General features: G+C 38.4%; 1 protein-coding gene across 1 annotated transcript in view; it reads right to left on the bottom strand.

Moving 5' to 3' along the window:
* FAF1 (Fas associated factor 1) overlaps positions 1–24,657 on the bottom strand; it is a 172,854-nt gene that overhangs the window by 20,612 nt on the left and 127,585 nt on the right. Inside the window, exons 14-16 of the mRNA XM_062581391.1 lie at positions 15,308–15,444; positions 12,764–12,852; positions 367–447 (exon numbers count right to left, since the gene is read on the bottom strand). Coding sequence (XP_062437375.1) covers positions 367–447; positions 12,764–12,852; positions 15,308–15,444 — 307 coding nt within the window. The remainder of the gene's footprint in view (positions 1–366; positions 448–12,763; positions 12,853–15,307; positions 15,445–24,657) is intronic.

The raw sequence follows: 24,657 nt of genomic DNA, 5'->3' as shown, positions 1-24,657 counted from the left end.
AGATACGGTTAGACCCAAGGTTCGTGTAGCCTAGGATCCTGTCTGACAAATTATCAACTGTCACTTAGAAATTAATGCAAAAATAGGATATTTATTAAGTGATCTTCCCCTATCACTCCCTTCCCAACTTCTGTTATTAAGTAGAGCCAGGACTGCTTTAGCAAAATGATGCAGTCTGAGCCAATCCTAGTGAATTCGTCTAGCACCATTTTGTAACCACTTACTGGAATTACGGCTCCCTACAGTAACTGACTCATCTTAAATGCAGATTTGAAGCTGGGGTATTCCTCTGCACAACGGTGATTTTACCAATTGTGGAGAGACTCATGTCCTAACATTCATGAAACTGCTTCACCACACACAAACCTTTGCTCTATCAGCTTCAAGTGATATGCGATATGCTTCATCTTGCTCTCTTTTCACATTTTCTCTGGCTTCACGTTCATCCTAAAAAAAAGAAAAAGAAAAAAGAGTAAAATCAGCAAACAGCGGACTAATAATAAATTTATCTTTACATTCACCAGCATTCTTTATCCTCAGTGATTTCCAAGTATTTATCTAACCATTGCTAGAAGTGATCAGCAAAATGCAGACATTGGCTTAAAAAAAAATCACAACTTACCTAAGGCTACGCGTCAATTGCCATATTATGATTTAGCATGTTCCAAGCACTGGTCAATGGGCTGGCCCTGGCACCAAGGCTCATTGCATCTGACCTCCCATTTTTATCACTGAGACATGGAGAACGGCTGCCCAGGCTGTGCAGATGCTGCTGCCAGCCGAAGGCCTCCTTCCCTGCACAGCTGTGCAGGGGGAGTCCACCTGCAGGGCAGGACAGGACAGGACAGGGGGATGCTGGAGATGCATGTGTGGCCCAGCACTGGGGATGAGTCCCAAACAGGGATCTCCCTCTAGCAGCCGACAAAATAATGCAAATACAAAATAAATGCAAAATAAAGCTGCCTTGTAATACAGCGGGACAGACTGTGGCTGGAGCAAGAGGCCGGATTTTAATCTGCTAGCTGCTTAGATGGACAGCAGGTAACAGCATGTCCTAATAGAGAAGGCCTGTTCTCAGGTTCTTAGTGTGGTTAAAAAAAAAAAAAAAAAAGAAAAAATGCCCTCAGTAGGATCCGTCCCAGGTGATCATTATTAAACATCATCCACAGCCCTGAATTTGTGTCATGGTGAACGCTATACAAAGATGGAAGACTAACAAGTCCTGCTCTGATGTGTCTTAAATAGAAAGATGCAGGCAGACAAGAAACATGAGATTAGTACGCCAACTTCAAACCAGCAAACCTAGCAAAATACCTTATTAATAATCACAGCACCAAAAAAAAGGGGGGAGGATTTTACCAAAAATAGGTGAATGACAAAGAGAGGCATCATCCCTACACTGGAGGATGTAGAAGCACCTATCCCTGAAAGCTGGAGTAATTGCACTGGGGTGAAGTCTGATGATACAAGCTATACAATGAAGAACTTCATACTCTGCCTCTCCAGAGCCAGTACTATCAGAGACAGTATCTGCAGCTCTGTGCTTACTCTTGTTACATCTTATAATCTTCCTAGAGCCTTCCAGAGGCTGTCTAGGTCTCTACAAAAATCAGTAAAATTTCACTGTGAGACTGCTGGTGGGCTTAGGACTCTCACCCATAGTGACCAGTAACACAGCACTTAAGCTGAGGTAATTTGTCCCCTATACTTTATAGAAATGAAAATCTACTACCTACTGATTTTTGAAGCATTTAATTAAACTTTTCATTCATCTGGAAATTTCATTCTACATAAAGGAGCCATTTTGCAAATTGACTATTTTTCTCCCAGAAGCTTCACTGTTTGGCAAAAACTCAATTCTACATTGGAGGAGCAGGAGTTAACTGTTATTATTAGGTCATGCAAACATGCCAAGATGTTCCTCAAACAAAACTCTAACACATCAGTTGTTAAAGAGTTCTAAATTAGCATGCATCCACAAGGAGAAAGGACAAATTGCAGGAAAAGGTATACAACCTCCAGTTGGAAAGTAACAAGATCTTTTTAGAGGAAACTCTTCTTCCTTATAGAAACAGGACCCAAGATTATTCTACAATCAGTGTGTCCTAAATTTCATTCACAGAAGATACAGAAACCATCATTTTGTTCAGCATAGCTAAAACACGAGTAGAAGTAATTCTTGCAAAATGTAAAAAGGACAATAACCACTGAGTAACCTGTTCCCCTCCTGGCTTTGTTAAACTCCACACGTTATGTCTGTGAAATGCCTTCAAAAACTAACTCAAACTTTTGGAGAGAAAGGGATCTTGAAATAATGAAACAGCTCCAATGTTTATGTTGTCCAAAAACAAGGAAAGCCTCTTGAATACATAGACGCTTTCTCAACACTTCTCAGAGATGGAACATAACAGTAGAGGAAACTATTTTGTACAGCCTATACTGAGATTTTCCATAAGCATTCCATAAGCTTACCTTCAAATGGTAAGAAATAAAATGTTTTTTTCCACATCAACTTACTGAATGGTCTCATGCAACCTGGGAGAGGACAGTCATTTAAAAAATATTCTTAGGAATTGTTTTGGAGAGAACCTGTTTAACTTTTGTGTTTTGCGACTTCATATATCTCATTCTAACTCAATTTCAAAGGTCAAACAGAAGTCCAGTAATGCCTGGGAGAAAACTGAAAGATCAGATGCAACTACTACAATTACTGGCTCTTTCCTTCACCAGAAGATTGCCAGCAATTAACATATACTTCCTTTAGTCTAATAAATAATAATCAAAAAGCGATCAAAAATTTAAAATTTGTAAAATTTGTTAAAACTCATTCCACAAATATATACTAAATCAGAACTACAAGAAACTGAGTACTGAGTTATTTTGAATTTAGAAATGGTCTAGAAAACTCAAGAAAGATATTAAATATTACTAGTGATGAGTATAGTATTTAGAGAGTTTTACTGAATAATTTTTGAAATTGGTTTAAATTATATCATCTGGATGACAACTTCAAAAAAAACTGACACTGTAGATTATATTACCAGTATCTAGGTGTGAATTCCAGGCACTTTTATATATATATAGATATAGATATTTATTTATTTCTTCCCTATTCATTGTAGTTACCATCCTCCTAAAACTGGATTATGAAAAAGATGTCAGGAATGTGAAGAATTACCACACATGACTGCCTGGTCCTCACAGAAATATGTAAGCCACATCTAAAAGCAAATGACCATGCCAGAGTTTTACACTGCATTTGGACCATACTATTCTTACTGAAACAGACCTTAAAAGCAGATTTGTAGGTAGACTAGACAGCACTGGAATCCAGTGAAGCAGATGTAATCATACAAAATGTCTCTTTGTACACGTTTCAGTGGTTTAATTGTTATTATTGCTAGCGTTCTATAGGGATAGACACACCAATGGTCATCATGGCAAATTTGCAATATTCTCACAGAATTGTATGTTAGATGATTTTTCAACATTATATGCTATAAGCCTCCTTTTTGTAACGTGGTTTGCTATTTTAGTTATGACTTCCTCTATAGAAACCATACAAAGTAATGAGGATGAGTCAAGTTCACCAGAAAGCAACAAAAGTAAAATAATAATAGTGACAGGAAAAGTAGCAGAAAATATTTTACAAAGAAGCTATCATTGCTCTAACAAAGACCACAAGAGGAAGACCGAATAGCAATACAACTAATAACTAACTTAACAATAATCTGTCAAAACTGTTATCCATAAAAAGAAAGTGTTAGCTGAGAGTTTTCCTGTTAAACCCTACATATATTGCAGCATCTACTGAACATCAGTAAGTGTATCCCTGCAATACTCCTGCCACTAAGGCAAATGCTGCCATCTTCCTTTTTCAAGAAACCAAGGTATAAATAACGTGCATCTTATCCCAGGTCATTTTAAAAGCTTACATCAGAAGAGGAGTTAAACTCGGTCATTTCTTAATTTCACACTGTTGACTGAAGGACAGTATGAACGTACATCATCCAAACTATGGGTTTGTTGGGCATGGGAAGAAGAGACAGCCCTCCTTTGCTTCTTAAAGGGAAAACATTATTTCAAGACATCTGAAGTATTAATTCTAGATTTTACCAAAAATGTTCATAGAACAAATAAAATACTTTATGTATTCTGTACACTTTTACCTGGTTATTTCTTGGTATCGTATGAAAAGCAGAAAGTGAATCCATTACTAAGGCTGAAAGGAGTGACAAGATGTAAAATGAATTAGAACAGAAACAAGTATGTGTCTTTGCCACATCTACTGCAAAATGAATGCAATATTGTAAAGTAGATGAGACTTGGCTCTATCACATTACAGTTTGGCTTCTAGCTTTAACTTTGTCATCTGTACTATAGCTCACCTGTACGATTTGTTAAAATAATGGCAAAAGTTAACTCTGCTTGTTTACTGCGGGAGATGGCTGTGCATAAAAAGCTTATACAATACAAAAAATACATTAAATAATAGAATGAAACACCAAATTCAGTATTGATAAGAATCTCATTCATTTGGATCAAGGTTCTTCTGCCTGCTTTTGTACAAGCCAGACAGACTTATTTTGTAACCAACAAAAGAATATCCAGGCAATTAAGAATGGATTTATATATATATATTAAAAAAAAAAGAAGAAGAATGAAACTAACATAAAAAAAAAAAAAAGTTCTTTGCTCACACAGGTGTCTTTTTAAGGTCCAAACTCTGCCTTTGGATGAGCACATATGAGCTGACTTTAACAAAGCACTAAGTCTCATCTGTACCTTGATGAATATAGCACGTAAGTAGACAAATAAAGACAGAAACATGGAATAGGGAAGATGAAGCCTGCAAGCCAAGAGATCAGAGTGCTGAGGAGCAAAGAGCATCCTTCTAAAAACATGTAATGTGGAAAAAAGTGGGAAGGAAGGAAGAAGGAAGGAAGAGCGTAATGGTAGAGGAACAGTCTTCTGGAAGAAAGAGAAGAGGCTGACATACACATAATCAGTACCAGGAAGGTGAAAAATGTAAAGAGATTAAAGCAAACAATAGAGCAGAAAGAATTCAAGTCATTAAAAGGAAAAAAGGATCCTGTCAGCTTACATGATATTTCTTCTGTGCTGTCAGCACTCAGCCCACAGGGGAAAGAGATACAGATGCTTATATATGAAGGAGTCAGTTTGCCAGGGGAACGGGAGTCTGGAAAGCATAGCTGGAGAGCTTGGTCTCTGCTGAGCATCCGCTCAGTCTCCACGGGTGCTCTGAGAACCACACAAGGACCCTCTGAGCGACCACTGCTGTCGACTCAGAATGAGTAACTATCCACTGTGATAAACTGATGAAAAATAGTAGCAAACTGCAGATGCATAGACAGTAATTCAATGTTGTTAAATATACAGAATCTTTGAGAACACATGAGGATTACATTGCGGCACCTAACATTGTGTCCTCTCAAAAACCCAGGAAGTATACAGAAGGAGTATCCTTCTCAAGAAGGTACACAGAAGGAGTAGAGACTTTTCAATGGCTAATGACAAAATTACCACAGGTCTGGGAGGGTTTCCACATGCAAAAATATCAAAAAAGTAATACAGGCTACACAGTAGGTGTATCTGAGGTGACTCAAGGATCTCTGCTTTCCCAGTTTGAAAATGCAACAGTATGGGGGATGCTCATGCAATGGGAGGTTGATACATTCAAAGAAAAAAAAAAGTGTATCTACATAATATATTGTTTACATAAGAATTTCTTCTCAATAATGCATGTTACATATGCAAAGTTAGAAAAAATAGAGTTAACATTTCTGTTCATGAGATAGTTAAAACAAACAGGGTAAAACCTTTTCTTTAGTAATACACAAAGCTACAGGCCTAAGAAAATCTTACAGATTAAGTTTTTTTCTTAGAGTTAAGAAATTCAGGATATCTCTTTTCAATAATCATTCTCCATATCATTTCCTGCAGCTACCTCTGAAGCACCTAGTAACAGGTATTTTCAGATGGCAGTTGACTGAAAGGGGGATTTCTGAATGGATTTAGGACAGAAACTCCCCCTTTTCCTGCTGATTATACAAGCACAAGAAAACTGCTTTTAGGATGGAATATTTTGTTGAAAAAGTCAGCTTTGGCCCTTCTAGGCTTTTGTTGTTGTTGTTATTTATAAATGTAGGAGTTAATGATTTAACTCCAGGTATCAGTTTTGCATCTGATCTGTCTCAAGGAGATGTGTTATATTTTATTTCCTGTTGCCTTTTGGAGTCAGTTATTACTATGAAGTAAAAACAACTAATACAAAACTTAAGAAGATAACCAAGACCAGACGATATGTTCTTAGAGCATCAGTGAATAAACGGCTGTTACAAGAAAGACAAAAAAAAAATGTATTTGCAACTGCTGAATGCTTATCTGACAGAGAGTTCATTTCACTGAACCACTCCTGGAATTAAAAAATGCAAGTGCTTAAGGCTATTCATGGGAGCGTTAAAGAGGAACACCCCTTTGTCCAAACAAAGCAGCGCAATAAAGGCGTTAATGTGATTCACTGAAGATGACAGACTTGCACATTGTATAACTTAAGCATATGTGATGGGGAAGATATAGAAGAAAAAAAGTGTACACAAAACGCATGAGGCACATGAGAACGATGAAAACCAAGCAAATACAAACTGCAGCAGTGCCAGACCCACAGGTGGGGAGGAAGGACCAAATGGGCAAAGAAGGGCAGAACATTGCAGACAGAGTGTCAAAGAATCCTGCCTATTAACAGCAAAGACTGAAAGCCACTTCCACATACTGAATTTTGGAAACTGCCTCACATGACAAGGGAAAAAAAAAAAAAAAAAAAAAAACACAACGCCCCACCGCCCCAAAACCAGAACCAGCACCGTCAAGAAGCAGTCCTGCCATTTCCACAGGAAGCCAGCCAGCCAGTCCTGCCAAGACATCCTCAAATCTGAGCTGGGGAGCAGGGAAATCTGCTGTTTATTAAAAAGACTAAACTAATATCCAGCGACCGCAGCCATCAGGATGTGCAGCAGAAAATCTGTTTGAACTAAAGATATTTTCATCTCATCTTCTGGCCTCCCGCTGCCCCTCCTTTGCATTGCGTCCTGGTTCAAAGTAGTCCGTAAACTCTTGACGGCAGCGATCGTATCTGCTGGCAGGTCACCACAGTGGCGTGCCTGATGGCAAAGCAGGCCTTAGAGGTTTGGAGTGCTAGCGCATTACAGATACACAATTGGAAAATTTAATCAAATAAATTTTGATTACTGTAGTATAATTAGTTATAACTACTAATAATTAGTAAATGTGCTAATTGGATTTTTTAAGGGGTTAAATCACAATCTTAGCTAGATGGCTGTCATCACTATAATGTTTTTGCGCTTTAGAATTTAATGAATTTCAGGTATTTATTCTCATAACCTCCTGTTATGCAAATACTGTATAGCATGATATGCAGGACAGTGTTAAATGGAACAAAGATTATCAAAGGTATTCAAATGCTTAATTTCTACTGATTTTAATGTAAGCTGCAGGGCCTGAACAGAAATAGCAGAGGTCGGCTGAATGGCTAATAGACACATTTAGGCTGTCTGCTGCCGAAGAACACAATTGCCGCTGAGGAGCAGAGGGAAGTGACTGATCTAAAGGAGGAAAAAGCAAACAGATCCCACACTAGGAGAATATTTGACAAGAACCATTCCTCTGTAATTTCTTTTGTGGATGTGAGATACAGCTTTGGAAAAGTGTTATGGCATCCTATCAAACAAAGGAAATCCTTTATATGTGACAGCAGCGAGGAGCAGAGGAGGGAGGCACAGTGATACAGAGCACCTTATGGCAAAGTCATGAAAAAGACACTTCACCAATAGACTGCTGTCTAATACAAGACAGTTCTTGGGTGGACACGCAAGCATATTTCTAAAAGTAGCTGTAGTAATGAAAAGATGATGAATTTATGTCATGTTGTTGCTTTGGAGTTTTTGTTTTCTTTTACATATTTTTAAATCCCCATCAAGATATTAATTAGGGAAGACATATATTTTCCTTGTGCTACATCAATATGTTGGAAAAAGAAATATCATTGAAGATCAGAGCACAAAGACTTTGACTTTGCTTGTCCACATTTTTATATAGCTCAGTTTCAGTCAAAAAGTGTTAACAGCAGTTCTTCCAGCTTAAAATTCTTAAATATCTCTCTTCTTTTACAATAAAGAAAAGTGTGTGTCAGCTGGAGATAATTTAAAGTGAACTGAAGTTTTTAATTTGAATTTGTAAAAATTCAAATTGTTTTTTCAAGCAATTTTAGGTATTAAAATTATACCTTGAAGTCTAATCCAAGAGCAGGAATGCTAGAGTTGCGTAACTACAAAAATAAACACTATGATAGATCCTACTGTTACTTAAATGTGGACAAGTTGGACCAGCTGTGTAACAGTCAATGCTTTTACAGTAATAAATGTTGACAGCAAAAATAAAAAGAATGCATTACTGAGACATCATCGAATGAGCCCTGTCATTACATGGAAACTCCACCCTGTATAAGCTTGTCAAAAAGTGTTACTGTAATCCTTTGAGAAGCCTCCTCCTCAGGCAACAGAGGAAAAATGTTTAGGATAGGCCCAGAACAGGTGTGTTGCACTGTAATGCCAGTATTTAATCAGGGATCTCTTCACATTAATTTCACAATGGAACTAACTCAGATCTATTTTTGCCCATCATGCAATGCTGAAATGATTACTTAACTATATAGTTAAGCAAACTAACAGAAGTGTTTTAAAATGGACATTCAAAAGCACACAATGTTTTAGAGTCATCATTGCTTTTCTACATCCAGCACCAAGCAATGACATTTAAGAGGAAAAGATGCTAGGCCCTCTTTTCAAAGCCAGTCCCTGCAAAATCTCAGTTCACACCTTCATCAGCGCTGGCAGAAGCTGGTTGTTTCAGCTTTGGGGGCCTCTTTTGGAAAACAAACCAGTCCTGCCATCTGAACAGTCGTTGAGATATAAACATATGTAGCATGAGCCAGAGGATCACACACGGTTAGAAAAGCAAAATATATCCAATAGATTTATGAAATCATTAGTGTAGCTTCTATTAGTACCACCAGAAAGAGCCTGAAGCTGCTTCTAGGATAAGAAACACCTGGGACTGAATACTTCCCTGAGACGCAGTGATCTCCCTGGTGCAAGAAGATGCCAATGCAACTCTCCATGTCCAAGGGTTGACACTGGCCAGTGATCCCTGCCTGTGGGGTAGATGAGCGATCGTTCTTATTTTTTGTCTAATGCTATCCTCAGGAAAAAATAAAGAGAGGGAGAGGGAATGAAAAGAAACAGCTGCAAAGTGATGTTGTTTTGTAGTAAATCCATCTACTCATCCATCAGAATAATCTTGCAGACCTGACCTGAAGTTGGACTTCAGACCCTAGACTCAACCGCAGTGACAACAGTGGGATCGTATCCTGGCCAGCGGGCCTTGTTGCTGTTGACGCTGGTTGGGATGAGCTTGCAGCCCACCTTTTAATTATCCACTGGCTGTTTCTTTACAGAAAGCGCCACGTTAACACAACAGCAGTACATTACTGATCATACTTTATTATTTACGGCATGTTACTGTGGCAATTTAAGTAACTGAAACTTAAATAGCATGACAGCTAGACAATATATTTAGAAAGACATATCAGTGTGGTCCAAAAGAGGCAGGAGGTTTCCAAATCGTCATTTAGTCAACATGGCTTACAGGCAGCAAGCCACAGGTCTTATGCTTCATGCCTGGCTCAGAAGCCATGGACAGAGAAAAGAAAAAAATAAATAAAAAGGGAGGGCAGATTTGTCTCCCTTTAAGAAAGCCTGGGAGAGAGAGTGGAGGTGTAAGTTACACACTGCTGTTTGTCTTAAAACAGATACCTCACTTGAGTACTTGAGTACTATGAGTACATACACACATTTAATGTTCTCTAGGGTGCTTCTTTGGAGATCATGAGCTTAATCCAATACAGTAATCAAATCCAGAGGTTATATCCAATCATTAAGTAAATAGTGGTATTTTAGCACTTGACGTTAGAACAATAAAATGCCCCAGATTTGCCAGTTAAAACTTTATGAGGCTAACCATTGGATTTTACTAATACATGGATACAAAAGCACAGGTTGAAGCTGGCCATACTATTACCACAAGCTAATGAAGTTACTCACTTCCCTCTGCTGAGGTAAGGCTCCGATGCAGTTCTGCGCATCCTGCCTACAATATCAGTTGATGACCAGTGACAGGGAACTGACTGTAACGCAATGCCTGATCAGATACAGTCAGCATCAGTGCCAACACCTGTACCCTTAACTGGCAGTGGTAATAGCCATCCTGAACTGAAATAACCATCAGAGGGCACTGCAAAACATGCTGTGCTACACAGAATTATGTAGGAGCAGTGTCTGAAGCTTTCATGTGCATGCAAGTTAAAAATCCAAGGTGGAGAAGTTCAGCTGTGTAAACTGACTCATTAATGATTTCATGCTGTTATTTACAAGTGCTTCCAGTTCTCTTTCTCTCTTTCACACACTTCTGTTTACAACAAAGCTATATAGCTGGCTTCTTTTTTAAGAAAAGAAAAAACACAAAAGAATTTTTTGCTTATCTTCTTGTGGTTTTGTGATGACTTACTGTTGCTATTAAGAAAACAGTAACAGAAACCGGACTCTGTATCCTGTTTGCCATTGTAATATTGGGGAAAAAATTGCACCCACTGCAATAAGATCTTAAAAAAGAAAAAAAGAAAAGGTGCTGATGTTTGAACACCGTATATTGTCAAGTACAAGATTTATATGAAAGTTCAATATTATGTAGCAAACCACAAAAAGACATTTTTTTTCAGGTGAAAGCCTTCTATTGAGTACAGATTGCTTGTTAAATACTCCCTTTCTGTAGTAGTAATTTCTTATAGCAAGGATCTGTTTTGTTTTTTAATTCCTGCTTCAGAGGCAAGAGTGTCTGAGATCAGCTTTTCTGTGAGCTTGTAACAAGCAGAGCCAGGTTATAAGTAAATAATCTATTTGTGTATAGAACCCATAGTGTCTATAAATCTGTCCCCAAGTTTATGAAACATTTCCATTAGTTTTCTGAATGTCAAAATATATTAGGAAAAGGTCCTGCTGGGGAAGGAATGTCCCTGGTGCACTCAAAGGCAAGAAGACACAAGAAAATGTGGGAAAAGACTAGAGAAGACTTGGAGAATAGTAGATCTTAGAAGAATGTATTCAAATGAATTTTCTACTCTCTCTACGCAGGCAGAGCACTTAAAGTGAAAAGTCAGGAAGAATCCATATTACCATAATAGGGACATGTATTACCACTCTCCTTCGCTCTCTTGCCCTCCAGGGAGAGACCTGCAGAAGCTCAGAATGTAGAAGCCAGTTCTTGGTTCCCAGAGGACCATGCTCTAGACATTACTGAGTCTTCTCATGCCTAAACTTTCTCTCCTTCACTCCTATGTTTTTTCTCTGTTGCTCTGGTTTTACCCTCCCAGAACAGCTCTATCACTATCTCACCTGGATCCTCCCTTGTTCTGAATACTAACCTTTGCCTCTCTGGACAACTGCTCTCGTCTCCTCTTCCTCTTCACACTTCTAATTCCTTTTCCTATCCCCTACTTTTTCCTATCTCCCTGTCTCTATATGCTTTTCTTTCCTGCTATATTCTTCCTTTCTATCAGCTTTTATAGTTTCCAGTCCTGAGCCTTTCCTAGAACTCTTTCTTGTGATCTGAATTTTAACTTCTTATTAAAACAAACAAAAAAAACCCCAACATATTGCTGTTAAAATGCAATATAAAATTCAATTATATTGTGCCTCGGATTTTTCTTGTAATCCTCATATTAAAATTTGTGTTCAGTATTAACAAAATTAAAATCAATTTCTTTTTCAACAAATTACAGGTAGCATAAATGAAGAAGAAAAAGAAAACAAACTACAAATATTGTGCAGATACCGTGCCTTCATATTATTATAAACATAATGGGTAAATCTCCTACTAATGAGACACAAGATTTAATGTGAAGAATGTGTTTAGTGAATTATTGTCAATCACTGTCTATACAACAGGATAACAATAATCTTGAATGGCAACACACCTATTATTATAAATTCCTAACTAAGTACTTCATTATTTCAAAATGTCACTCTCAATTTATAAAGTAACAGATAAGCATCTCTCAACTGTAAACCTCACAGTGTCTACTTCTATGTAACTGAAACACTGTTTTTGAAAAGTCATGTCATCACTTACCATTTTGCATTGTTTTGAATGGTGACTCAGTACTGGTAAGGTTTGTTTTTTAAGGCTGCTTTTCAATCTCCTTTCAAATGTATACGTTAAGACATATGAAGCCATTTCTGTTTTTTACCTATGATTTAGAGGTGATCATTGGGAAAATATGTGATTGTTATTTCCTGGTATGAGTGTATTAAGGTATATAATACCACTGTAAATGTAAGCAGTTACTTATGACTAATATTTAGGAGGAAAAAAAAAAACAAAAAACCCACAAGAATTCTGAAAATACCAGTAAACGAATAAGGAGGTCTCTCTTTTTGAGAGACCCAACTAGATACGTAAAGAATAGCTAATGCTTTTATCTTTGATGATGGAAGAGGCACATTAAAACACAGAGTACCTCACTTCACTGGCTAGTGAGACAGCTGATTAATTTTGTATCCCAGTCACTTGCAGAAGCCAATAGGTATCTGCAGGAACTTTCAGCTCTCACCTCATCCTTTATGTCTTCCTGCTGTTGGGCACTGAAGATCTCCATCGCAGCCATCAGCCTCATCATTAGCTCATCCACTGTCGTGTTACCTAGCAACAAAGGAAGATAGCTGAACTTCATATAATTAAAGTTATTAAAAATTAAGTCATTTTAGAGTTAATCCATAAGAAATAACCAGAGTGTAAAAAACTGACAGAGCAGAAAATGCTAATATCTCAGTAGAATGTTTTAAATTTGCTGTTTTATTGAAAATTCAGTATTGTTTTTACAGGCAAATGTTGAGGCTAGAATTTTAGGTGGCCCAAATGTGAACAACTACTTCTGTACTTGTGTTGAATAACTCTTTATTATGATTATTATTGATGTTAGAGGAAAGTACGCTATCTGCAGGTCCCTGACAGGAGCCTGGTTTTACACTGCTAGAACTCATAGGTACAGTGAGGCAGAAGGTCAGGTAACAGGAATAAAGATACTGCCAGTAGCATCCAAGTGTGTTGTCTAGAAATATAGGGAAAAAAAACAGAATATGATGATCAAAAGCACACATACACTTTTATTATTCAGATGGATCGTTTTATTCAGGTAGATAGAAACTCCTTGCATTTTTAGCAGTGGCTCCCCACTCTGATAGGACTGAAAGATCGTTTGATTTCCTACCAAGGAATAACTCAATCTTTAGTTTCTTCTCTTAGGTGGAAGAGTAGACTGCCCATTAGAGCCACTCGTCTTAGCAGTTTAAAGGTAAGACCATTTCCTCATGATAAATAGGCTAAGATTATAAACTCTATAAACGTATACAACATATAAACTCTATAAACAATATAACGCTATATAAGCATCTACCAACCTAAACAGTCTTTGGATACTAGCACACCAATACCAGCAAGACCCACATTTATATTGGTGATGCTGGTCAAAATCCCAGCCTAACTACCAGCCACAGTAAAAAACAAAAACAAACAACCCTCCATAGCTTCCGACCCCAGTTAAAAAAAAAAAAAAGAATCCCAAACTTAGCCCACTAAATTCCCTTGGGAGTTAAGTTTCTATATTGCTGTATCTCTTCTGTAAACACTGCCTCCTCGCCCAGCCTTGAAAGACCCTCATTGTTCCCACGTCTTGCATTCGCTACCTTCCTTAGCAGAAAATTTTAACCAGCTTGCTACAACACGCATAACTTCAGTGAATACAATTTGTTTGAGGCCTTAATCTTAAAAGACACCAATGTCCCAATTCATGGGAAAATAACAAGCACAGCACATTTTGATTTTTGTTAGAATTTGAGTGCTGAGATATATTTAGGTAAGGCACCAATACCTCATCACTTTAGTTCAGTTCAAAAGGTTATTTGCTGAAAAACTGACACATAATTAAAACTTTATGAGTGCTATTAAATTATCTGGACTATTTGATTGTAAAATGCAGCTTTACATTATGACTCCAAATCACCAAAGTGCTAAGGCCATTATGTAATTTAAGCCAGTAAGCACCACCGATTTTAGTGGGATAACAGGTGTTTAAAGTTACACAAACCTAAACTATGCTGCAGAGTTATAGCCAAGAGAAAATCTAGTTATTAGGCTTAGAAGTGACAGAAGTACCATGAAAAATTTGGATTTCTATGGGAATGTACAAGCAAAAATATTTTTGCCCTGGGAAGGACCACTGCAGATTCCTCAAGCAGACCCATATGAAGAAGGGAAATACCAACACTGTTCAAAAGGCAAATGACTTCACCATGAGAAGAATCTGAAGCTGAATCTCCTTAGGAAAATACAGAGATTAGAATAAAGATGGCCAGATGTAAACAACACACACATAAGAAAATAGTTGTGGAGAAAACAAAAGAAATGAGGGGTCCTTATTTCTTGATGCATTTTAATTTGAAGAATTACAGAGAACAACAATCTAAGGGCATCACTCCACACCTGAATAACCTTACTGCTAGGGAAATCAAAGTAATGCTGCTGTCAGAAAGAATGGCTCATGCAAGCTGGAAAGTCCCACTTACAGGACGTTATATTAGTGACTTAAATTTCTGATGCAATTTGGAGTCTCAACACTGCAGGCAGGTCTGTAAAAGTCATGTTCAAATAGTAGACCACTACGTGCAACAAGAGTCCACGAATTAACAAGGAGCTATACGCCAAGAGCAGAATGCATTCTTATGCTGCACAAAAAGCGTGTTCCAAATTTTCTTCAAATTCAGGGATTTATCTAATTATAAATTTGGAACTTAAATGGAACTTCTTATTTAGAAAACTTGGCTTCAACTTTTTTTAAAAAAACACCTTATAAATAGATAAATAAAAACAGAAAAGAAAGCCTTGATTCTACTACAGTAATGGCAACTTGAATCTATAATATCATGTTAAATAATACATTTATGAATAATAGTTATTTCCATCATGGCAACTAAAAGGTTTTCTTATGTGTAATAAACTCATATTCTGACCATCTCAAAAAAGGAACTTAACAAAGATGTCTTCTAACAGTTTCAATACCCACATAAGAAATATTTGCAATATAACATAAGAACTGTACCTTGTATTACATTCAATACTTCATTGGATGATCGTTTTCCCATAATAATAAGGAAAAGCGGAAACTGATCTGTCTTCTGAGTTCGAATAGTTTGGGCTACAACACTCCCGAAGTGTCTAGTGCACATCGTCAGAAACCTACATAGGAAAAAAAATATATACATTAGTTTACATTGTAGATTTTTTTAAGTTAGTGTTCAAAAAATATTCAGCAGTTTAATTGTGTGCTATCTACTATTTAACATCCAGGCCTCTGTAATCTATAAGGAATTCTAGAGTTATTTACTCCTTTTTTATGATTATCGCAATATTTAAAAATATGATAAAATAACTAATAACTGTCAGAGGCAGTGATTTCATTGATGGAGAATTCCATTTTCTCTTGCATTATTCTTCAAACTATAATACAAAGCTAAAGCCCCCCAAAATAATCATTCTAAACCAATTGTTAAAAACTTCTGAAGAGGAACTAAGTGAAGATGTTATCTAGCAGGCGTGAAGAAGTGCAGAATTAGTATCGTTTCATACAAGAAGCACAATTTAACAATGAACTATTGCACAAATGTTTTTATAATCGCAGAATTAAAACAAGGTACTTCAGAATTGTATTTTCTTTTGTACTAGTGCCCTGCCAGTGACAAACGTAGCAGTGTGATCTAAAAACAATAATTCTAAGCTTTTGACCAAAAAAAGCTCTCAGATATTAGCATATAGAAGTCTAGCATTAGTATTCTTAACACGATCTTGAATAAATGAAAAAACTGATAAAGCTTTTCTCTTCCATTAGAGGACTGTTTGAAATTAGCATTTCTTTCAAGAGAAAAGGGTAGCTTATGATATGTTTTCAGATCTGATGGTAAAAAGTAAATGTCATAATAATAATGAATTATGAAAGACCAAATGCAAATATAGAATGCTTTAATAAGATCCAATTTAATAAAGTCTGTAAAAATAATGGACTTTTAATAACATGGGTCACAAAAGGCAAAACAGTGGAAATTCTGAGGACTAGCCACTGGTACAGGCTTATTAATTCTTAATTATGTTCATGAAAGGCAACTTAAATCGTGTGTTTTCTTATGCCTTATGATAATATTTTAGGTAACAACTGCTCTGAAATGTATGCTCTAACTGAAGTGCAAAGTCCTGTTGTCACATGCATTAGAAGCCAAACCTATTTGAAAAGACAAACTGCATTGAAATGTCAAGTGCTCTAAATCATTTGTTATCAAAAGATACTGAAAAGATTCAGAAATGGAATTCTGTAATCAATATATATTCTAACTAATAATGTGGCTGAAAGCGGAGAAGCCTGATGAACACCACATTGGGCTTTGACTTGAAGGCACCTGAAATACGAAAAAAAATCCCAACTCGAAGCCAACTTGAACTATAACTGTAACCATACTTGACAGGAAGGCAACAAACAGAGATAGCCACTAAGTGTTTCAACGCCATCAAGGTTACCGGCAAACACCTTTCCTTGCCTCCTTCTTTCTCCATCTCTCGCAGTTCGGGGAATGACACGGAATGACAACAGATAGTTACAAGCAACCCAAATGACCGAGGGAATTAAGGGACTGATTTACCAGAAATATCTAACTAAAGACATACTATGCCGTTAAGACAAAATAAAGTGGCAATAAAGTCTGGACATACAAATTCTTAAGCAAAATAAAGCTTTTTTTTTCATTTTCATTTCCAAGTGGGAATAGTTAAATAAATTCCTAGATTCACAGAAGTCAATGGTGATGTCCTATGGCAAGCTGACCTCTGTAAATCGAGGATTTCACTCCTAGAAGTAATGAGATAAAATAGGGATAGGAGGCAATTGAGCCAAATTCCTGAGATCTACGTAATAAACCTGCTGAACAGTCTTCAATGCTCTGCAGAATCAAAGCAACCCAGGTTCCACGGGAAAAGCAAATTATTTAACTGAAGGGGAAAAAACACTGCAGAGGATAGCCCTAGGAGGAGCAAAACCAGCAGAGACTAACAAGTCTATCACAAGATTAGTCATAGTAGTCAAAAGCGCTTTTTTTTTTTTTCTTTTTAGATCAATTCCCCATTTACTCAAGCCACCGCACAGTCTTCCAACATGCTGGTGATGGGTCTGGGATCTGCGTGCCCGGCATGCTGAATGGACTAGCTAGTTCAGTACATTAAAAGATTTCCCAAACAGTTTTTTTTCCAGAGGATTTTTTTTTTATTCAGCCAGTGCCGCTCGTGTACCACAACCAACCCCGACGTGAGAGCCCCCAATTCCCCACTGTGGTCCCTTCGTCTGGCCCGGCCAAGCACCGGGTGCTGTACTTTCAGGCCCCTTTACCTTCCGCCACGCTCATATCTTGCAAAAAAAAAAAAAAAATAAAATAAAAAAGCCTTTTCTATGCTAATATATATTAGCTTCAGAAGCACATGACTAGGATCAAAACAATTTGGGGCTGTAACCAGTCTCTTATTCTACACATCACGTGGCGGGATTTTCTTTTGCTCCTCCGAAGAGGAGCGTGCCAGCTCCTTCCGTGGCATCTCCAGAGCTGCCGAGGGAACTGCCTGCGGAGCTCATCAAAGAGCCAGATGTCCCCGCAGGGAGAAGTGTTTTCCACAACAAGCTGGATCACTGTGATCTCCCACCAAAAGTGGAAATAGAGGAACACTGCCAAGAAGGGAGGGAACATGGCACCCTACTAGTCCTTTTATTTCTAAATTACAAAAAAAAAATTCAAGGAGGGAGAAGTATGAGAAAGGTGAAAAAAAATTATGAAGGAAAAATCCATTAAAAAGCACTCTTGAAAGTTACAAAATTAAAGTTCATCAAAAAAGTAAGAGTTTTGGCAGAGAGTGCCATTTCTTTACTTCTTTTGTGGCTTGTTAGCAATGAAAGCAGCAGCTATTAGAGCTACAAAATAAACAAACACAGCCACTGACCAGGGCTTGACAAATGCAAAAGCAAATGCTAAACAATTACAAATTTATCTTAATTTTTTAAACGCAAGTAGTTTTGAAAAGGTATTTTAGACATAGCACTCCTCCTAGTTAAAAGCAGCACGCAGTAAAACAGTTACTCTGGTGAAACGAAGATGTTAATTTTAGGCATTGCAGATAATTGCACAACCTTTATCCCTTCACATGCACTCTGAGATAACCTGTAAGGACAGTTACCATTTCGGCAGCATATTCGCTAACACTTTGCTTCTCAGACTACAATGGTATCATTCCATAACAGCTAATATATGAAAAATGATATAAAAATATATTTTGGCACAACATTTTCTTGTCATTTTACCATGAAGCGCAAATTATTTCCTATTTCTTTTAAAAAGCTTTTAAATAATGCAATTATGGAAAAATAACAACTTTTAAAAATCTGGCTTTTTTGGTGTAAAATAAAAGTTTAAAACGTGACTGCATTTCAAAACAAAGGGAATTCTGGTTGCATCTAAAGCCTACAGTCTATAGCAGCCCTTGATTTGGGTATGCTGTACGGGATGCTTGGGTTCAGTAACAGTACGTTCTGCTGGGAATATGCAGCTTTTAGTTTTTAAGAATATGTGTTACCTCCACTGCTGAACCCAGTCTCGGGTTTGATCTCCAGAAAGCTTCTGATCTATAGGACACATAGCTACGTCTCACCTTCATGGGAGCAAGCCCAAGGGACAGAGACTTCGCGGGTTGGCGCGGGCTGGTTGGGCGCAGCCGCGACCCGGCGCCGGCCGGGACCCTCGCAGAACTGGGCGTACGAAGATTGAAACGTGCTTCCTACCACTTAATCCTGACATCAGGTGCTGGATTATCATTTTTGTCAAAATCACAGAGAAATGACAGTAAGAGAGCCCCTTTGCTCAGGAACCTCCTTGTACAAGGCAGAAATCCAGTGTGTCATTCTTTACATATAAAAGTCAAAAATAAAACTGCCACTTAGAAGTGGCAGATCTCAAATCACTAGGAGAGTTTTGTGCTTACTAGCTTTGCAAGTAACACTGAGCAACCAGGAGATGAACTATCTGCAGCTCATAATTCATACACAGTGAATGTGCACATTGATGAAAAGTTTAACTCCATGCAGAAACACAGTGAATAATAATAAAAAAAAAACTATCTGGAAAACAGGAAAACATATAAAGACAGCAGAGTTTTTGGGTGGTATAAGTTGATTAGTCTTTCGTTATCATTATTATAATGACTGGAATTATCTCATCATTTCCTTATGCGTCTCCTGCCCATGTGTTAGGTATATTTATCCGTTGTTTCTCATTTTTGTTATTCTTACGAACAGGATCTACTGCAGTGGAGTCTGGATCCAAGATTACATGTGATCCCTCCTTACCACACCAGCAATAAGACAAACAAACAAACAGCGATAGTAAATACTTCAGAAAAATGTAATGTTCCTTTAATATGTCAGTTTAAATGATTTGGTAAGGAGTCACTTCTTGGCGCTTTCCGGTAAAAAGGAGGTCTGAATTACTGATTTAAGATGACAGTTGTACTTAATCAAATCAAACTTAACAATCTCTCCCCAAGACTAAAGCAAAGGCCCAGCCGACCGCCCTCCTGAGGCGAGTACCTTGCTTCAGTGCCTAAAATTTGCTGGGATGGATCCAGGCTTAGATGCTGCATTGCACCAGCAGAGAAGGCAGCTCAGGAGTTACCCGGCTAGTTTCATCAACGGAAAAGAAGGGGAAGAGAAAGCCCGGTCCTGGATTTTGCAGCACAACGCAGATCTTTGATGACGCGTTGCAGGCCGTGCTACGTTTTTTAGGGAAGATCCCTAGAGAACAGTGTCACTGCTAAGAGCCGCTTCTCGGGGCCACCTCCTGCTCCGCTGTCACACGGACAGTGATGTCCCCGGGTTCAGTGCTGTTCCTGAGCAGCAGATTAAAGGAGCTGCGGAAGCGGCAGCGCTCTGCTAGGAGCATCCTCAGTGCCCACACCCAGCAGCTCCCACGCTGTCCCATCTCCCAGTGGGAACGGGCTTAAACTGATTCCTGGTTAAAAACTCTTTTGGTAGAGGAAGGGTTTAAAAAGAATCAAAGAATTAAAGCAACAGTGTTGGAAAGAATTGAAAATTCTGAGATTCTGCTGCACTTCTATTAAAAATGCCTACAGCACTACTGCCTGCTTCCCTTATCGCTAAGCCATGCACTGAGCAATTTTCTCTTTCCACAGAAAAAGGTGGTAACTGCCACTGCTTTAAAAAACACGGACACCTACTGACTGGTAACGTGACTGAAACCAAACATTAACTGCAGCAGAGAACAGGCACTGAGCAGCATCAATTTTCAGCTATCTACTGGAATCAAACTGGTAATACAGCTTGACAGGATGAATAGCTCTGCATACATCCCCAAATCAATCTAGCTTCTCAAGACCTTATGAATAAAATAAAGATGACCAACAGTCATGGTATAGTACGGTTATAGAAAAGATAGTCGCATCTAAAAAGATGATTCCAGCTCATTTTTTGTTAACCAAGTAAACTTGCAGAACGAAGCTATGGCAGAGCAAGCTGGGTTTTGCCACTGCCCGGTACACCTGGTCTGTGCAAGCAGGGATGCCGCCTGCTACATTTTGAAAGTTTTTTGCTATGTTCCTATAAAAATAAAAGCTCTCCTTTGCTTTTGTGTTTCTCAACCCTCCATCGCTTCCCAGCCCCAAAAGGTTAATTAAAAGGCTTGTTACCCTGTCCACAGCCAAGTCCTGCTCAAGAACCAGCAGCAAGACAAAGCCAACAACCTCTTCTAAAACCTCTGTCAGTCTGAACTGCTGTTCAGTTCTCAGCCTGGGTGATGCTGGGTTGAAAAATGAGTTTATTCATGGCCAGAACCATGAATAATCCCAAGGCCTGTCTGCCTTAATGGAACGGTAAAACTTCAGAAGTGGCCGTGAAAAAGGAAAGGTGCAATTTTTTTCTTGATCATGAAGAAAATTATGACGGTTATTATATATACAAATCCCTAATTATTTTTGATGATAATTTTATACCATGTGAAATCAACGTAAGTCTCACTAAAATGTTAAGGCAAAAGTAATATTTTTGTATTAGGTATTTATATTACAAATTTAAAAACTGAGGCAATGAAATGCTGTATTTAAATAAGCTTGCTCTCTGCAGCCTTCATAACACAGAGTTAATGTCTTACCCACATTTCTAAGGTTGTAACCGTAGGCTCAAATAGGAGGGAATGAGGAAGACATAAGGTACAGCTGAAACTTAAAAGCTACCACTCTATCAGTGGGCTAAAAGAACGCCAAACCAGTGAGTACAGGCTTCTCCAGGGAGGTCCCCAAATGCGGCCTTGAAATCCTAAAACCTCCAGGAAACCGGGCTGCCTGGGGTGGCCAGATGCGCGTTGAACTTCGGTGCTCCACGCCGCCCTCGGGAGGTGCCCGCTCCTGCGTAAGCTGTCCACGGCGAGTGGAGACTTCCCAACCTGGGGGCTCCCGTTCGCATTTTAGAGAAATGCACAAAATGGCCTGGATTAAACAGCGTGCATATCACATGCAAAATATTGAGGGATTCAGATTAAAAGACCACAATCTTACCCACGTTTTCTTTATGCAAGAGTAAAGCCTAGAGGAGCGAGCTATCTAACTCTTCATAAAACATGGAAGATTTAATTTCATCCTGCAAGGTTCAAACAGATTAGGTAAACACTTTATAACCCCATTCAGTCTAAAACACCTCCCTCTAGAAACTCATTAATCCATCCTCTCAGATACCACTGGACTGGACACCAGGCAAAATGATTGGTAAAAGTATAAATAAAATATACCTGGACCTCTTGCTCAAGTGCAGCACTAAAAAAGGAAAGCACAAGCTTTACTTGCATATCAGTAATGCTTTTGATTACTATCTGTCATCCTAGAAAGATGTGTAATGTAGGGTTTGCTAAGGTTCACTACAATTAGATTTAATAATAACTGAGATAAGAATAGAGAATATGTCTAGTTATTTTACAGACGACAGTAAGGTGGGAGAAGCTCCAAGAACACTGAAAGTCAGGAGAAGAACTCAGAATAATCTTCACGAATCAGATAAATGATCTGACAAATAAAATGCAATTCAGCAAGGTCAGTGAAAGTCTCTTGAGTAGGAGGAACAATTGCACAAATAAAGAATAAGAATCAAGCAGTAAGGTAAGAGGAAAAGTCAGGATGTGAAAAAGGCAAGCATCATCTTGGGGTGCTTGCCAAGCCAAACAGAGGCATGGTTTGCAAAGCATGCAATAATTCTCTCTCTGTAATAAGAACTGAGAAGGCAGTTTTAGGCGCTGCACACCAAGAGAGATGTAGATCCATTACAGAAGGTCCAGATGAAGGCTGCAGTAATAATCACAAGCCTAAAAAGCACGAGCTACAAGCAAAGGCTGAAGGAATTAGGCTTTGTCCAAGGAGCCTGCAGGAAAACACAACGGCTGCATTCAAGTTCAAGGAACGAAGCAACCGAAAGGCAGCGAATACCTTACTGCCCCCCACGTGGGCCGGGATGCAGCTGCCACGAGGCCAAGGCCAAAGCAGAGTCATGGTAACCCAGGGAGGACGAGACATGTTGCAGGTACCTCTGTCCCCCCAGGCACCCTGCAGCACCAGTGATATTCACCCTTTTCTGCTGCATTTTAGTACAGCTGATTCTGCCTTCACCCGCTGAAATTCTTCTGACAGTCAATTTAAGCACGCCTCTAGATGTGGCTGAATTTCTTAACTGCTTCAGTCCCTTCTGGCATGAGACTTCCCTGGTGCCATTGAGCGCTCCTGCATTTTCAGCGGAGCCGTGAATCACCTTCTTCGTCCTCAAAGCCCGGCAAGCCCATCTCGACTACCTGTTCCCCTGCATCGCTTTTGCATGGGACACCACAAAGTTTTAGTCTGTCACATTTTCTGTTCAGCAAGCTTAATCAACTATGCTGCAGCTTGAGCGCAATAGGATAGAACTTGTTTTGGGCTTTGTTTTCATAAAGGCGATTTAAAATTTTATGCTTGCAAAGTTAGCAGTTTAGTAAGTTTATGTAGTTTAACAATTTTTTTTAAATGATCTCAAGGTATCAGTATAGGCACGTATAATGATACACTGAAAATCCTGATCAGACCAGCAGAGAAACTACTTTTTATGTATAGTTGAGTATTACAGAGACATCTATACCTTACCAATCACAATCAAATAAAAACCAAGAGAGAATGCATTTTAAGTTTTCCAAATTTGGACATTTTTAGACTACCAATGTGAAATTACCTTGAAGTATACAAATATTTAAGCAGGGATAGTTTACCTTTTTTGGTGAGCGTATAATAAACAGTTTAACCATCATCTATATACAGGCTGTTTTGTTCTCCATCTAAAGAGACAATCACCTTTTATTCTTTTCCTTTTTTCTTCGTTTCAGTGCTATTAGGAAACTATTCACAAGTGCAGCCCTGAACAATACTGTGCAGTAATTATGACTAGACGACAAAGAGATGCGAACAATTACTGAGCCCATTTTGAAACCCTACACTAATAAAGTCATTAGATGCTGCCCTTGCCATGAGCCTTCTAAGAGCTTCTGAAGTTACCAGACCACACGGCATTGTTCCCTAGGACAATTGCTGCTGGCAGAATGCAAACCTTGAGTTAAACCATGCTGCAAATTGATCTTGACATTCTGTTAAGACCGCCACTAAAATCAAAAGCAGAGGAGAAAAGGAGAAAATGAGCGGGTGGGATGTAATCATGGAACAGAAGGGTTCCCTCCTCACCTTCTTTCCTCTTCCTCCTCAAAACAAGCCATACAGAAAATGACAAACTCTCCGGGTGTTTGAGAACTTTTATTTTTAAAGCATTAATTAGACTTTTGACCTGTTTTTATTGACTGGCACTGTATTGCTGTTAAAGTAAATTAAGCAAAATATTGCAAAATACAATAGATAAGATTTTCACACCCTTCTGTTGAACCTGAGTAAGGATTTAAAGCACAAAGAACAAATCCAACAGTTTTACAGGTAACATATGCAGAATTTATTGTCGCTCCTTAAGAGGCAGTCACAAATTAACACTCACCGAGTCCAGCACATGCGGACCGCACACCTGCAATATAGTTGCTGAAGGATCAAACAGGATTGGGGAGCTAGAGCAATATGGTCAACTGGTCTTCATCCAGGCATGCATCATTCAGTAGGTTTGTATCAAGGGTCAGCAACTGTGAATATGGCTAATTACTTGATGACGGAAATTGCAGGTAAAGACAACCTGCTGCTGAGAAGTGCTTTAGCCAATTAACTCTTTCCTAAGATTAAGCAAAGTGAAAAACTATCATTTGAACATTAAAACTAACAAGTACCTGTCATCAGAGCTGAGGCAACACCTTGAAA

The sequence above is a fragment of the Rhea pennata genome, chromosome 8 (genome assembly GCF_028389875.1).
Source record: "Rhea pennata isolate bPtePen1 chromosome 8, bPtePen1.pri, whole genome shotgun sequence".
NCBI lineage: Eukaryota > Metazoa > Chordata > Aves > Rheiformes > Rheidae > Rhea > Rhea pennata.
The sequence above is the reverse complement of the archived record's forward strand: the minus strand, read 5'-3'. Positions and strand labels throughout refer to the sequence as shown.